The sequence below is a fragment of the Conger conger genome, chromosome 17, assembly GCF_963514075.1.
Source record: "Conger conger chromosome 17, fConCon1.1, whole genome shotgun sequence".
Lineage (NCBI taxonomy): Eukaryota > Metazoa > Chordata > Actinopteri > Anguilliformes > Congridae > Conger > Conger conger.
The window spans coordinates 9,580,303-9,596,412 of NC_083776.1; the positions used below are offsets into that span (position 1 = coordinate 9,580,303).

Here is a 16,110-nt window from a genome sequence, read left to right on the forward strand (position 1 = left end):
AAACATGCATTATAATAAACCAATGAAATCGGTTTTATGATAAATAAATAAATAAAAACTAAAAACCTGAAGCTACGTTGGTGATATATTCTAAAATAAGATATTATGTCCTAGATATACAACATTTTATCTAAATATAAATGAATTAGTCAATTCTACTTTTAATATCAGGGTTTTAATTTAACTTATTGACATCAGCTATATGGGAAATTTCGAAACATCTAGCGTCGGGAAGGATTGCTTTATCAGTTCCTCTGTTTGGCAAGTATAAATAGCCTACTATAGGTAACATGGACTTGGTCGTTTTCCCGAATGTGAATTCATTTAAATCAAAGTTCACATTTTCCCCTTCGAGGGCGCTTCCTGTGACACAGCTAGTGAGTTAAGTTTACCCTTCGGTGTTTCCCATGACATAATGGGTTTCTGTTGTTTACTTCTTACAGTTATGGATTGTTAATGTTTTACTTCTCAATGATCTGCGATTTATTTTTGACAAGCTAAATCTACAGAGCGTGACACCATCCAGTTAATTATTTGTTAAGTTAAAAAGAGTCCGCGAGTAATGCGTTTCTAAATTAGTCATAGCCTACCCAAAACTACACGACTATGACTTTTATTAATAAACAAGATAGTTCTGTCAACCTCTTAAAGGTAATTATAACTTTGAATAGTCTTGCTTTAGTCGTTTTTCGCGACCTTTCTTTGAAAGGTTGATTGTTAATGTCACAACTGTAATCAAATATTATACATTTCACAGAAATGAAAACGATTATGTTCATTAGATGAAATTTGTGGCAACATTTAATTCTGAATTCTGACGGACTGTTCTCCCCTTGACTCCCAATCAGCCATTTAGCATCATATAAACCTATTTTAAAAAGTTCAAGATTAAACATACGCTGCCACCTAAAGGTTTCACTGGGTCAGTGAAAATTAAGGCCTTCCAGTTTTTTTAAAAAGGAAGTAGGTTCAAAATGCAAAGAAAAACAGTCACAGATGTCATAGGGTATAAGAGAGTGACTATTCAAAATATAATTATATTTATATTATTCATTAGGCTACCACCCAATAACTAGTAAATACTCAAAATGAGATCTCAAGTATGTAGTATTCAGGAAATAAAACATTTACTATTATTTATTTTATAAAAAATAATGCGGTTAGATACGAGGTGAATGTGTTCAAAACTTATGTTGAGGTGATCCAATCTGGAAAATGTCTGAACTTGCTTTACACTGTTGTTGCGTTCTCAACTCAAGCAATTTATGCATTTTCATTACAAAAAATAATCTGTGTCATCCAGCCTGACAGAAATAGTTACATGGCAGGGCAGGCCTCATCAACAATGACCTACTGATTAATCTCACAATAATAGACCTCTATAGTATGATAAAAATAGGTTTTCTGTTCAACTGTACTTCTTACTTAGATGCTCCATTGGATAGCCAATGCAACCATGTCATTATAAATAATGGGTGGCTGATTAGTCAGTATGACATTGGTGGAAATTCCCATGCTGGGCTTTGAAGCCTAAGTTATTTTATTTCTTAACTATTTTTGTTGTTGTAGTGCTGGGCTGGGGAGGGCCTCGGCCCTGCATGGTGAACAGGAACAGGAACAGAAACCCAAAGAAAAAGTAGGCTTTTTGCCATTTATTAAGGAAAAACCGAGAACTAATGGGGGGGGGGGGGGGCTGGAGGGAGGAAATAACAACAACAATCGTCATAATTAGCAGCCCCCCCCCCGTACAGTGCCCACAGTATTTCTCCCAAACCCCACTCTGTCAACGGAAATACCCAGGCCTCTTGTAGCCCTCATAACAAGGTAACTGGCCACAGCTACCATGGCTGCAATGAATCTGTGGCCAGGCCTGCATGCAGGGCCAGTGCTGCCACCTGGTGGACAGCACCCAACTTTCCTGGCACCACGGTTACATTTTTGCATTCAGCATGTTGGTGCAGATAGTTATCCTGTATGACATTTTGCCAATTTGAAGTGTAACATCTCCTTACACTTCTAAAACTCTCAATAATTATTCCATATAATTTAACTCATGAAGGTTAGGACTGTTTTCATAATCATCCAATCAAAACAAAAACATTTACATTGGCACACATTATTTTGTAATACGAACTAGAGCAACCTTTTTTGGCTCGTGACCCCATTTTGACATCACAAATTTCTGGCGACCCCAGAGACTTTTTTTTTCTAGAATTAGTTCTTTATCATGTTTGTTATACTGTGTTGCAAATACAGAGTAGCCAGATTAGTGCACAAAGTGACATTTTATTTTCCCTGATCAGGAAATACATGTACAGTTAGGTAAGCTACAAGGCTTGATAAAAAAAAAAAAATGTAATCAATTACTACACATTTCAGGCGACCCCATTTGAATTCCGCGGGACCCCACGTGGGGTCCCAACCCCAAGGTTGAAAAACACTGAACTAGAGAGAATACTGTAGTACCTCATCTCAATAACAAAGTAAACCAAAAAACATGGTTGAATTATCAAATAATTGCTAAAATATAATTTAGACTGCACAATGTTAAAAAAAACAAGCTGACAAAAAGTCATATTCTACATAAAACCATAAAACCTGAAGAAACTTTTACCTTTTTACATTTTTTTCTTTAGTCTGCAATTAATCTGTCCAGCTAGGCTCGATTATTTCCAGGAAGGCAACACTGGTTTGATTTGTGTCCGCCCCACAGCGTTATCAAAACCATGTCAACATCCAGTCAGATCTGCTTGCGTAAAGCTGATCTTTGCCCGGAGCAGAGCCACAGAAACGAGCCTTATGCCAGTCAAAGGGAGGGGCCTCAGTCTCTTGGGCCTCACTTCTGACTGACGATGCTGCGGGCAATCAGCTCCTTCATGATCTCATTGGTGCCCCCATAAATGGGCTGGATCCGGGAGTCAACAAAGGCCCTGGGATGGGTACAAAAGCGGGGACAAAACAATGACAATACATTACAGTTATTTCGCTCACGCTTCTATCCTGAGTGACCTACAGTTGATTAGACTAAGCAGAGGACAATCCTCCCTGGAGAAATGCAGGGTTAAGGGCCCAACAGCCGCATGAATCTTATTGTGGCCACACCGGGGCTTGAACCACCAACCTTCCGGGTCCCAATCACGTACCTTACCCACTAGGCAATAGGAAACACCGCTAGGCTATGGCTGCAGGGCCAAAGAGATCCGCAAACGCACAGGGCCGTAAACAGATCGGCTAACCCCTGGGACCTGTGACACGCCTGATGTAGGCACATTACCACAGTCGACAGGCTTTGATGACATGCCCCCACTCTGAGAGATGCTTTCGTCAACGCCGTTAACAGGAAGAACTGCAATGGGAAGCCATGAGGAAAATGCCACCATTTTGCTTGTTGGCTCTCGGCAACCACCAATATGCTGGCTGTCACTCACCTGGCGATGGGGTACTCCCACATATAGCCCCAGCCGCCGTGGAGCTGCAGGCACTGCGTGGCGACCCGGTTCTGCAGATCAGACGCCCTGCAGAGAGGCAAAATGAGCCCAGGCGCTGGAATTACAAGAGCCCATCGCAATGAATTACAACCGCCTATTCAAATCATATGCAGGTCAGTGATCCTGCACAGGAAAAGGCATGTCTACTCTGCAAGAGACACTGGTGAGTTCTCAAAGCCTTCTTATGCACTTCTCTCCACCATGTGTATAATGTACATGTATGCATGGTCTGTATCTGTACATGAGTGTCTGAGGGTAAGCATGTGCAGGTAGGTGTTTGTTTGTGCAGGTGTGTTTGCGTGTGTGTGTATATGCATGTGTGGCTGTAAGTGTATGCGTGTATGTGTATGTTTGCTTGTGCGTGAGTGTGAGCATGTGTGTGTGTGTGTGTGTGTGTGTGCACGCATGCCTATGGACCTAGCCCGTGCAGGCTCATCTGCGCGTGCATGAGTGTGAGTGTGTGTGTGTGTGTGTGTGTGTGTGTACGTGTGTATGTGTGTGTGTGTATGTGTGTGTGTATGTGTGTGTGTGTGTGTGAGCAGGCATGCCTATGGACCCAGCTCGTGCAGGCTCATCTGCGCGTGCATGAGTGTGAGTGTGTGTGTGTGTGTGTGTGTACGTGTGTATGTGTGTGTGTGTGTGTGTGAGCACGCATGCCTATGGACCCAGCTCGTGCAGGCTCATCTGCGTGTGCATGAGTGTGAGTGTGTGTGTGTATGTGTGTGTGTGTGTGTGTGTGTGTGTGTATGTGTGTGAGCATACATGCCTATGGACCCAGCTCGTGCAGGCTCATCTGCGTGTGCATGAGTGTGAGTGTGTGTGTGTATGTGTGTGTGTGTGTGTGTGTGTGTGTGTGTATGTGTGTGAGCACACATGCCTATGGACCCAGCTCATGCAGGCTCATCTGCGTGTGTGTGCAGTTTGCATGCGCTCGTATGCACAGCTCACCAGTACTTGGCCATGGAGGCGGTGGAGGAGTCCAGCTTCTTCTCTGTGTGCAGCTGCAGACAGTTGTCCACGAAGGCCCGGCCCACGCAGATCTCCGTCTTCAGCTCAGCCAGCTTGTGCTGAACCGTCTGCAGCACAGAACACACAGAGAAATGGCTACAAGACCACAGACCACACAGAGAAACAGCTACAAGACCACAGAACACACAGAGCAACTTACACAGCTTCTTAGCTGGATACGTACTGAAGTAATTAAGGCAAGTACCTTACTCAAGGGTATGACGGCAGTGTCATACCTAGGAATCAAGCCTGGCAACATTGTGGTTACAAGCCCAGTGCCCTAACCATTAAAGTACACTGCTGTCGCTCTGATGGAGGACAGAAGGGTTCACTGGCAGCAGGGCTCAGGGCCAGCAGCACTCACCTGCAGGTGGGCGATGGTCTTCCCAAAGGCCTTTCTCTGGGTCACGTAGTTCCTGGTCTCCTCAAACATGAACTCACTGCTGGCGATGGCCATGGCTGCGATCACCAGACGTTCCTACGAGAGAAAGCAGCCTGACTGAGCACCACACACAGAGGAGAATCCTGGAGCAGCAGTGGTACAGTAACAGTACCACTCACAGAGGAGAATCCTGGAGCAGTGGTACAGTAACAGTACCACACACAGAGGAGAATCCTGGAGCAGTGGTACAGTAACAGTACCACACACAGAGGAGAATCCTGGAGCAGTTGTACAGTAACAGTACCACACACAGAGGAGAATCCTGGAGCAGCAGTGGTACAGTAACAGTACCACACACAGAGGAGAATCCTGGAGCAGTGGTACAGTAACAGTACCACACACAGAGGAGAATCCTGGAGCAGCAGTGGTACAGTAACAGTACCACACACAGAGGAGAATCCTGGAGCAGTGGTACAGTAACAGTACCACACACAGAGGAGAATCCTGGAGCAGTGGTACAGTAACAGTACCACACACAGAGGAGAATCCTGGAGCAGCAGTGGTACAGTAACAGTACCACACACAGAGGAGAATCCTGGAGCAGCAGTGGTACAGTAACAGTACCACACACAGAGGAGAATCCTGGAGCAGCAGTGGTACAGTAACAGCACTGTAGACACAACCAGAGGAGCAGAGCAGTAGAGTGGTAGAATTGTTAGAGAAAGGGTTGCGTAGGTGCTGCGTAGGAGCAGAAGGGAATTGCGAGTAGTTGGATTTGATCGAATGTTCTGTCGTTTATCCAGTTAAGTTAGTGAAGATTTAGTATCACATTCAAAAAGATTACATGGAAAAAAAACGGAATAAATAAACTCAGTCCCGTGCTATTCCGTGCTCTCCTGAAGTGATGAGGGATGGGGCTGAGATTGCTAGGAGTGCAAAAATTGGGATAAAGTTGCCAAAATAATGAATAAATAATACATTTTACCACAACAAATTAAACATCAGATGAGCTGGACAGTACATAATTTTGAAAAAAATAAAAAATAATAATAAGAACTGTAAGGGTAATTTTCTTAATTGACATTGTGTGTTAACATGAAGACAATCACGTGGTTTACAAAAACCCTTTCATTTTTAATCCTTATTACAATTAGACCACTTTCTGAATTAAGTGCTTACTAGGAGTCTTTCTCTGTCTCTCTCGCAGCAGACAGACAGCCTTTGACCTTAGTGTCTCTGCTTCTCCTGGAAGGGGGTAGCTAGCACATTCCGGTCTTACAGCAAGGTCAACAAGGGGTATTCACAAGACAAAATACTGATAAATGCTAGTGGCCAGCTTCATGTCTTTTTGTTTTGGTAAAGCCCCCAAACAAACCACAGGCAGGTTTGAGTTTACCTGGGGCAGCTCGTTCATGAGGTAGTAGAAGCCCTTGTTGACCTCCCCTAGGAGGGCGTCGGCCGGGAGACGAACATCCTCGAAGAAAAGCTCAGCCGTGTCCTGGGCAGAGGGGGAGGAGAATGTCACTGTCTGGCTAAACTCTGATTGGTTAAATCTCTTGTGGCCAATGAAAAACACTAGAGAAAGAGGTATGGTCATCACCATTCTTGTCAATACAGGCATTTATGCATTCAGGCATTTATGAATGTTAAGTAGTGAGCTTATTAATTGCTTACTTATTCTGTTTACTCATGATTGAAAGAAGGTTGCATAGACTCAAGATGTACTAGACTGGTCTAGAATATTCCTGTAGAAAAATCTGATTGGCACCCTTTAAGCAGTGAGCAGAACTCTTTTGACAAAGACAGGGAGAAGCGAGGAGACACAAAGGCTCTTGCTGGGGATAAATGTTCTCTGGATCCAGTTTCTCCCACCTGCGCCTTGAGGCCGATCTTCTCCAGCTTGCGGCCCTTGTGGAACCCCTTTGTCCCAGCGTCGACCACGAAGAGGCTGATGCCGTGAGCCGCTATCTTTGCCTCCGGGTTTGTTACCGCCACCACGACAACAGCGTCGCTCATCCAACCATTGGAAATGAACACCTGAGGGTAGAGGATGCTGGTCTGAGTTAAACAGGCGCAATCTGGGGTTGGCTGCTAAAGCTTCAAGAAGCTGCCTGTCGTCCATGTTGGCTCTACACTTTTCCCCAGACCAACCTTGTTTCCATTGAGGATCCAGTCACTGCCATCCCTCTTGGCGTATGTCCGCACACCTTGGAGATCACTGCAAGGAAAAGAGGAGGAGACCTGCTAAACTCAAACAGCAACTTGTGTTGAACTTTGGTTTATTTGTCTGATCATGCCCGTTGTACGGTTTTGTGATTGGATAGTTGATAATCGGTAGTTGTTGTAATCTTGGTTGGCTGTTTGGATTTTTTCTTTTTTTGGGGGGGGGGGGGGGGTTGTGAAAGAGTTGGACAACAGACTGGTAAGACTGCAGATACACAACAGTGGCAGGTTCAAAGTTTAAAGTTCTACTACTACTATATTTGGAGGGCGGGCAATGAAGAGTGTACAGCCAGTGAATGTCTACTACATACAAAACAATGAGATACATACAATTTAAAATCAAAATACATACAATCATTATTGTTTAATAAACCAAGTCTGAAATTACCAATGCCATATGCCATAGTGCACTCCGTGTACATTTGAATTTTGGGGAGTGGGGATGGGTATTCCGGTTTCTTAGAGATGAACTTTACATGTTCCTCCAGATTTCAGTTTTCTGACCCCTCCTCTACATCTCTGTATAACCAACCCCAATACTTCATTACCTATACATTATTCAGCTCAAAGGTCAGACCTGTAGCTTGCAGGAAGAGGCTTGCAGGCCTCATTACAAGAACACAAATTCATACAATTACAAGAATAACACCAAACATGTGGAGAGTGGCCTTCTGTAACACATAAGAAACATCTCAAACCTTTAATGTCTACCAAAAACTCAAGCAATATATCCAGATCCAATGCATTAGCCCACGCCCTGTAATAGCGGTTTGTTTTATTCACTCCAATTTCCCCTTGAGTCTCAATAGCTGCCCAATGAAGGCACACAAGTGCCTAGTGAAGCAGGAAGAAAGACCACAGACAGGCAATCAGGATATGAGGAACAGCACGTCAAGAGCCCTCAGCTCTAATGAGGAATCTTCTGTCTAACTTCAGCACAGACAGCCACGAAGTGAGAGCAATCTCACACCGCCCTCGCCACAACACAGCTGCAAAAACATCACGAGTGGATTAGGATCAAAAAAGCCTGCATAGTATCAGACCATCAAATCATGATCAAATGATCAATTGCTTCGACCATGGCCAACGGACAGTGGTTTGGTAGGTGAAGAGAATAGGAAGGGGTAAACCTAATGTCGTCCTCAGCTGATAGAAGGTTGAAGATTTTCAGAAATGGAGGACAGGCATGTATCAAGTTTAGTACAATGACTAGGGAACTGGGCTTTTAACCTAGAGACTGCTGGTGCAGTTGCCACATAGGTAACTGCTGTTGTACCCGGGAGCAACCTTTGAACAGAGAATGTTATATCTTATAAACTGTGTAAATTGGTACTATGCAAAAGTGTAAACTGTTCTGGATAAAAGTGTCTGGTAAATGTAAAATGTGGCTAAAGTGACACACCCATTTCCCATTTCCTGCATGAACTCCCCAAGGCAGTCATCAATCCTGGGCTGTAGCCTGTAGATTTGGTTAAAAACCGGTTGGCTTCTCAGTTACTGGCCATGTAAAGACCCTAACACCAAAGTGATAACAGAAAGACAGCTTTGGTGACAGTAAGCCATTGTCACACTAAGCATCCTTCTGAGACAGTGCAAGAGATGCGTTTCCAAAGTGCGAGATGATTGTGGGCAATCCATGCATAATAGGCCTTTTGTCTTGTCCACAGTGGGTGTGCATGTCCCATACGTCAACCCTATGCCGAAGAAACGGGATAAACCTGGTTAGAACACAACCGGTCTTGGGTTTGAGGGTGAGAGGGGTACTTCAGGGTGACCTTACCTGCCGGCTCCGGGTTCAGTCATGGCGATGGCCGCGATACATTTCCCAGCAGCCATCTGGGGGATGTAGCGCTCCACCTGGGCCTTGGTGCCGTAGTGGCTGATGTACGGCATGATGATGTCAGAGTGCAGGGCGAAGCCAGGGCCGCTGCAGTTGCAATACATCCTGCACACAGGAGCAGAGATTCACAGACACAAGAGGAGAGATTCACAGACACAAGAGCAGAGATTCAGACACAGGAGCACAGATTCACAGACACAAGAGGAGGGATTCAGACACAGGAGGAGAGATTCACAGACACAAGAGCAGAGATTCACAAACACAGAAGGAGAGCAGCAGATGCCATTTTAAACATCATCTGCGACTGATGAAGTGGCCATCGCCCCACAGCCCAGGAATATCAGCAGAAGCATTCAAATTCGGATTCCAACTCACTGTTCCTCCCATACCACTGCCGCGGACAACAGGTCACCCCCAATCCCGCCCTGCTCCTCCGGGATGAAAATGGCCAGCAGCCCCTGTTCTCCCGCCTTCTCCCACAATTCCCTGCTCACTTCGCCTGCCTTCTCCCACCTGCAGCAAGAGAGGTGACCATCAGCTTTCGGCCAGGGAAGGGTTCGGCCACCAGAAATTTACAGATTACTTGTGTACTTCAGGCGCTACAGGGGTACAAAAATTGAGTGAAAATTAAGGGAAAGACAGAGATAGCTTTGGGGACAGAGCCAGACAGGAGACTGCTGACGGAGTGCTCCACATTCTTCCTATCCAATGGTGTAGTAAAATAAAAAAAAATGAAGATATGGGAATACAAATAGAGAGGGAACAGTTGTTTGGGTGGGGTGAATTAGCCTTGCTTTTATGTTTCAGCACCTGAGATAAGCATTACAATTACTGAGAGAGAGAGAGAAAGAGAGAGAGAGAGAGAGAGAGAGAGAGATAATGAGGGCGTTTGAGTATGTAGGTGTGGTGTCATATTTGCACAGGTTTATCGAGGTTCGGGTGGAGTAACCTACTCGCTGTGGTGTGGCACCACCTCCTCCTGAAAGAAGCGACGTACACTTTGCCTGAAGAGGTCGTGCTCCTCGGAGAAGATCCTGCGTGTGCCGATGTCCATCAGGGTCCTGGAGGAGGCGGTCTCTGGACGGAAGGGCCGAGGAGGCCCCGCCCCATGGTCAGGCAGACCGTGCTGGAGCCTTCGAGCGGGAAGAGACCCCATACGCCTACCGTCAGCCAACACCGCTAGGTCACATACAGCTAATAACCCTCATGTACTGTTTTACATTTTCACTAAAAGAAAAGTGATACTGGATTTTTTTTTTTTCCTGAAACTCCATGACATTCTTTCTGTGAAGAACATTAATTAATTGACCGCCCCTACACATTTACATCCCTGATACAATGTTGGGGTCAATTTGACCCAGGAATAATGAAAGGGTGGAAACTGTAAGTGAAAACCGACAGATCGTGGTAAACATCAACCAAGAAGTGGTCTTCACTTCTTGTCCACTACCTTCATCTCTAATTTACTCTCACACCTCTGCACAAACAGTGACACATTTATTTATTTTAGTTCTGTACTCAAGCAAACACTTTGAGTTTGAAAGGATACAATGACAAAGGATGACAATGCGGTTGAAGGGCATACTGTCAGCTTTAATTTGAGGGTATTTTCATCCATATCGGATGAACCGTTTAGAAATAATATAATATATAATTATAATAATATATAAATATAAATATAAGCCCCATTTTTGGGGTTAATACACCGTCAGTGGGAAACCTCAGTGCAGTTAGCACAAATCACAAAGTAGTTGCGAACTGGGCACCGTCAGGCCTCCTTTTGGACATATTAAAGGATCTAAGAAATTGCACAATTTCTTTTTCTTTTTTTAGTTTAAGGAACGCAAGTGTTCATACACAATCAGAATGTTTGTAAACAGAGGCAGAGATACTTCCGGGTGGACACTCAGCGGCGGTCATTAACGCAAGCTCAAAATCGACTTAACTAGAGCTGTGTCGAAAAAGTTAGCAAGTTAACTATGCCGAAATTATGTTGCGTTGGAGTCTATAAGGCCAAATGTAATCAGGCACACAGTGGATTGGGTTTTTCCGATTCTTAAAAGGATAACCCAGATACGACAGTCCGTTTACAGGGCGATCGCGGTTTTGACATGCTTGGGGGGGCACAGAGATTATAACTTTACAAACATGAAACGTTAAATCTAGCACTACAGATAATATTGAGGAACGATGGGTTAAAAACGAGAGCTCTGACGGTTGTTTGACTCTGCAACATGCAAAGTAATATCGCTATCTATAGTTAACACAATAGTCCCAAATCTGTACTGCAGTCAGAGCTAACGTCATCTCAATTTCCTAAGTGTGTGAAAGTTCATAGCCTTCCACAGGCGAAGTGTTATGATCAGCCAGTAATGAATTTAGTTACTCAAGCGTTAAAAGTATAGCTAAAAGGAAAGCAGGTTAGATTAAAGCTAGCCAGTACTAATGTAGCTGCACAAGGTTGGTTAATCAAACAATCTAATTTAGAAATATAGATAGCTAGCCTAGCAAGATATAGTTACTCCAGATTAGACCTACCTCGTATTTATAATAAAAGATACTCTACCTAGACGCCGGCGGATACGACTATTTATCACGCCAAAGCAGGTCCTTACAGCTTTGGTGCTGAGCATTTTGTCCGTTCAGACACACACCTACGACAATTGCTGAAAAACACACTCGACAAAATGAAAACGACGGTTGCTTAGACCCTCCTCCCCTCCAGAGCCAGGCGACTAAAAGATGGTGTAAGAAAAAACAAGATAGTCATGCTTGTCTAGGCTGTTAGTACAGGGTGTAGCTCATGACAGAAAACTAACCTAGTTAACTCGTACTCACTGAACCTCTGACAGTAGCTAGTCTTCTTAACGTCGGCTTTTTTTAAACAATAATTTCTTGTCATAAAAATCCTGCTGTAAACTATTTGGGGTCGTCTACGCCTAGAATGTGCTCTGATGAGGACATTCTGAGAACGGTGTCATAAAACGTGTGGGGAGAGATGGTCTCATTGGACGACACTTGATTCTGCATCTCCCTGTGCACTTTAATGAAGTTCTTAAATGAAGACAGGCATAACTGTCACATATCGAGACCCGTGAGATATTTTGCTGGAATATATTTATTCAGAACTAGTATGCACAGACGGAACATTTGATAAGCATACCACCACTATGTTTGGAAATTAATAAACATGTCTCTAAAAACATCATTTTTCACGTAAAGGGAAGTTTGGCTGTCTCCCAGAGCGGAGGACTTTGCTGTTGGGCAGGAGATTAACGTGAAGACATCAGAAGGAACAAAGCTACTCCATGAGGTTTTTGCTGGAAAAGATGGGAAAAGCAGTGACAATGACTTCACAATCTTATTTTGTACAGGTCAGGACTGAGTATCAGTACGCTTTGACCACCCTCTTGTGGAAGCCTTAATACTTCTGTCAGAGTGAAAATCTTGGCTTTTTTCAACTAAAACATTTATACCACAGTTATTACACACAGAATAAATTAATTAAGAGGCAAAGTAGAACAATCATTTGTTGCTAGTCGGGTTATAAATACACACTCTTCAAGGTAAAGTATAAATTAACTATTTCTATGCAGGCATATTTTATTTTATAAACTTATATTTTATAAGGGCGGCACGGATGGTGCAGTGGTAGCACTGCCGCCTCACAGCAAGGAGGTCCTGAGTTTGAATTCCCGTCGATCGGGGCCTCTCTGTGCGGAGTTTGCATGTTCTCCCCGTGTTTGCGTGGGTTTCCTCCGGGTACTCCGGTTTCCTCCCACAGTCCAAAGACATGCAGGTTAGGCTAATTGGAGAGTCTAAATTTCCCATAGGTATGAGTGTGTGAGTGAAAGGTGTGTGTGGACTGGCGACCTGTCCAGGGTGTATTCCTGCCTTTCGCCCAATGTATGCTGGGATAGGCTCCAGCCCCCTGCGACCCTGTTCAGGATAAGCGGGTTAGGATAATGAATGAATTAATGCATTTTTTATAAGTTCCACATACCTGTCACACGAATCTATGTATAGGAATATTAATGTTGGTTATTTTCCACAATTCTCAATGTATATACGGTATGGACATAGGATATTCCAAGTTTGCTTTGAGTGCTTATTTATGGTTCAGGATCTTATTGATCTTAACTTATTGATAAATTGGTTTGTTTCTTGTACTTGGACAATTTCAATTATCTGTGCCCCTTTGCTCCATTCAACCACAGACCTAAATAGCATTTAAGAAAATTGTGCTATTCCTTTATAGTCTACAGTCCTGTAAACTGTTCTATATCTCAGAGAAGTGATGCAGTTTTAACGCTAAAGGGTGGTCACAAAAAATATTGATTCAGTTTTTAACTATTCTGCCAAATTATTCAAATGTAATGTAAAATGTATAGTATGTTTATTTTGGACCTTTCATTGAATTATTTTTGAAAGAATCTTATCTGTACAGAATGTTATACAGGTGCCTAAGACTTTTGCACAGTACTGTATATCTCATACATTTTAATTCCAGCAACATTCTACATTTTAAATTTTACATTGTCTAATCCCTTATAAAGAAATACACTAGACCATACATTTATGGTCACACATGAAAGTTTACCCATTCTCTTGGAAATATTGCAGCCTATATAAAATGGCATATTAATCACAATATCATAATCTCCCATTATAGATATTTTGGATAAAAAGTTAATAACTGGTAAGTACAGTAAATTTGAAATTAATACATGCATCCATTTTTATTTCCATTATCACAAAATTAAGGTGCGAAAAGGAAACAAAATTAACTCAAATTGAATTAACAAACCTGTGTAATTTTTAAATGTTATGTTTCTTTCTGTATGTTAGATTAAAAAATACAAAATACAAAATACAATACGATGCTTTTCCAGTAATTATTTTTTTACATTACTAACTACCTATACAAATATATACTTCTATTCAAAAAGCAATGGATATGTATTTTACCAGTGCATGTGAAACTGGGAAAAGAAGAACAACATTAAAATATATTTAAAGGTAATTAAACCTGCAGGGGCGGCACGGATGGTGCAGTGGGTAGCACTGCCGCCTCACAGCAAGGAGGTCCTGGGTTCGAATCCCCGTCGGCCGGGGCCTCTCTGTGCGGAGTTTGCATGTTCTCCCCGTGTCTGCGTGGGTTTCCTCCGGGTACTCCGGTTTCCTCCCACAGTCCAAAGACATGCAGGTTAGGCTGATTGGAGAGTCTAAATTGCCCATAGGTATGAGTGTATGAGTGTATGAGTGTATGAGTGTATGAGTGTGTGAGTGAATGGTGTGTGTGCCCTGTGATGGACTGGCGACCTGTCCAGGGTGTATTCCTGCCTTTCGCCCAATGTATGCTGGGATAGGCTCCAGCCCCCTGTGACCCTGTTCAGGATAAGCGGGTTCAGATAATGGATGGATGGATGGATGGATAAACCTGCAGGTAATTGCCTTTATTATGCTTAAAGAAAAAGAATCAGCTTGTAAGAAAATAATGTCAAGGAATATGCAGACCAAGAGACTGGGCAAGTATTTCCCGGAATTCACATTAGAAACGTAAATCTGTGAACCCAAACACAAGCTGCATTCATGCTCTATTGAATCCATACATCTTCACAGCGCTCTCCCACAGACTGGAAGCCTGCTGTCGGAAAAGGGACTGTCCCCAGCCCAGGATTAAGGTGGTACCGGAGGAGAAGAGTGAAATCACTGTGGTTAAAATGTGGTAGTTTTTGTCAAAGTCAACGCTGAGCCATCTCAACAAATCAGTCACAATAATCCACACCGTGCAGAAGATGAAGAGTCCGCCCTGGACCAGGCTGGCCACCGTGACCCTCCACTGGCTCTGCAGCTGGGGGCTGGAGAAAGAGATGCTGGAGGTGGCCTGCATCCTCTTCATGTGTCTCCACAGGTACAGCACCGTGGCACCGCTGGAGAATATCACCCCGAGGGTGTGAACCAGCATAATGAACACTTGGCAGTGAAAAAGGAAAAAGCTTGCATACAGCAGCACTTGCGCATTACTCTGATCACCCATGTCCCCGGTGTCGTTGAGAGAAGCCAAAGTGAAGGTGCCGAATTCTATGTCATTCAGTTGTCCCTTTTGCATTGCCGAAGTCTGCAAGATCAGTTTTAGCACAACGTCAAGTAAAACCAGGATCCTGTCAGTGATCAGGGCCCAGTAAACTATTTCTTTGATGTTCTTCTTCATCCACACCAAGAACGGGCGGCGGTCGGGGACGATGCAGACGTAGTAGAAGACGCTCTGCCAGGTGCTGGTTGACAATGCGGAGAGAATGGTGGAGTGCAGTACGAAAGACCGTGCAACCCAATATTCCCATGTGTCATAGACTTCTGAGAATTCCAAACCAGCAAACAGAATTATGGTCACCTGCACACAACCGTTCCATATCACCGTTGACCACAGAAGCACCAAGAGCGGTTGCTTTACGCCTTCCTCTTGCCCACTTTTTGTAATGAGCAAACAGGAGAGAAAAAATAAGGTAACCAGCAGGCTGATGGAAATCACAGGTATATTTAGAAAGACAAAGATTGCTCTGCTCATGATAACATTCATCCTGCAGACTTTTGCTTTGATGGACCAAGTGGTTCCAACTTAACTCTGCTGCACTCAGTCCTCTCTTTACAGCTTTATCTGAAAGGCTGAGTGCTACGATTGAACACATCGTGCTTTCAAATGTCCAAGACACAATGAAAACAGTACGGGCATCTGAGTGCCTCTCAGCTTTTGCATCTGCTGTGTATGTTTACATAAATATGTAAAACAAAGGCCTGCTGCAATATGAAGCTTCCTAGTCTGCACCACACACACACACACACACACACATACACACACACACACACACACAATGACTGAGCTTATCCAGAGTAACTAAAGAAGGGAGGACATCACTGCAAGTCTCAAGAATAAGTGTAATATCACCAAGAAAGCCATTTATATTTAATATGTATATAAGCTCACAAATCAATATTTTCTAGTTGTATCATGCATCCAGATGTGGCAGAACAGAGAGGTTTGTTTGGTGGGCAGCGTCTGATGAGGCCGATGATGTAAAAGCTCTCCTTTTAGCTGCCCGATTGGCTGAGCTGATACAGGCCGCTGGTGGAGGAGACAAAGGGGGAGTGACATGGCTGAGCCTCAGGGA

The 16,110-nt window shown here is 43.7% G+C and overlaps 2 protein-coding genes across 3 annotated transcripts; both read right to left on the reverse strand.

Annotated features, from left to right (window-relative positions):
* Positions 1-2,266: 2,266 nt before the first annotated feature.
* On the reverse strand, positions 2,267-11,639 carry acadl (acyl-CoA dehydrogenase long chain). Of its 2 annotated transcripts, none has more exons than XM_061226643.1 (11): positions 11,508-11,639; positions 9,895-10,074; positions 9,317-9,454; positions 8,882-9,046; positions 7,030-7,096; positions 6,751-6,915; positions 6,275-6,376; positions 4,861-4,974; positions 4,437-4,564; positions 3,429-3,515; positions 2,267-2,930 (listed from the first exon to the last, which is right to left on the reverse strand). In XM_061226643.1, the coding sequence occupies exons 2-11, from the start codon at positions 9,993-9,995 to the stop codon at positions 2,837-2,839; spliced, it is 1,161 nt and encodes a 386-aa protein (XP_061082627.1). In that variant the 5' UTR covers positions 9,996-10,074; positions 11,508-11,639; the 3' UTR covers positions 2,267-2,836. The 2 variants fall into 2 exon arrangements, with proteins under 2 accessions (XP_061082627.1, XP_061082626.1); XM_061226642.1 differs by having other exon boundaries at positions 11,480-11,638.
* A 2,892-nt stretch (positions 11,640-14,531) lies between these two features.
* On the reverse strand, positions 14,532-15,521 carry LOC133116885 (uncharacterized). Its single transcript, XM_061226890.1, has one exon. It carries the CDS (start codon positions 15,519-15,521, stop codon positions 14,532-14,534), a length of 990 nt encoding a protein of 329 aa, XP_061082874.1.
* Between the last annotated feature and the right edge of the window lie 589 nt (positions 15,522-16,110).

Excerpts from the sequence above, each read along its gene's own strand:
- acadl (XM_061226642.1), bottom strand. The coding sequence starts at position 11,574 with ATGCTCAGCACCAAAGCTGTAAGGACCTGCTTTGGCGTGATAAATAGT. Across the intron at positions 4,975-6,274 it reads TCATGAACGAGCTGCCCCAG|GAACGTCTGGTGATCGCAGC; the intron begins GTAAACTCAAAC and ends TTTCTCTCGTAG. Across the intron at positions 4,565-4,860 it reads AGACCATCGCCCACCTGCAG|ACGGTTCAGCACAAGCTGGC; the intron begins GTGAGTGCTGCT and ends TCTGTGCTGCAG.
- LOC133116885 (XM_061226890.1), bottom strand. The coding sequence starts at position 15,521 with ATGAATGTTATCATGAGCAGAGCAATCTTTGTCTTTCTAAATATACCT.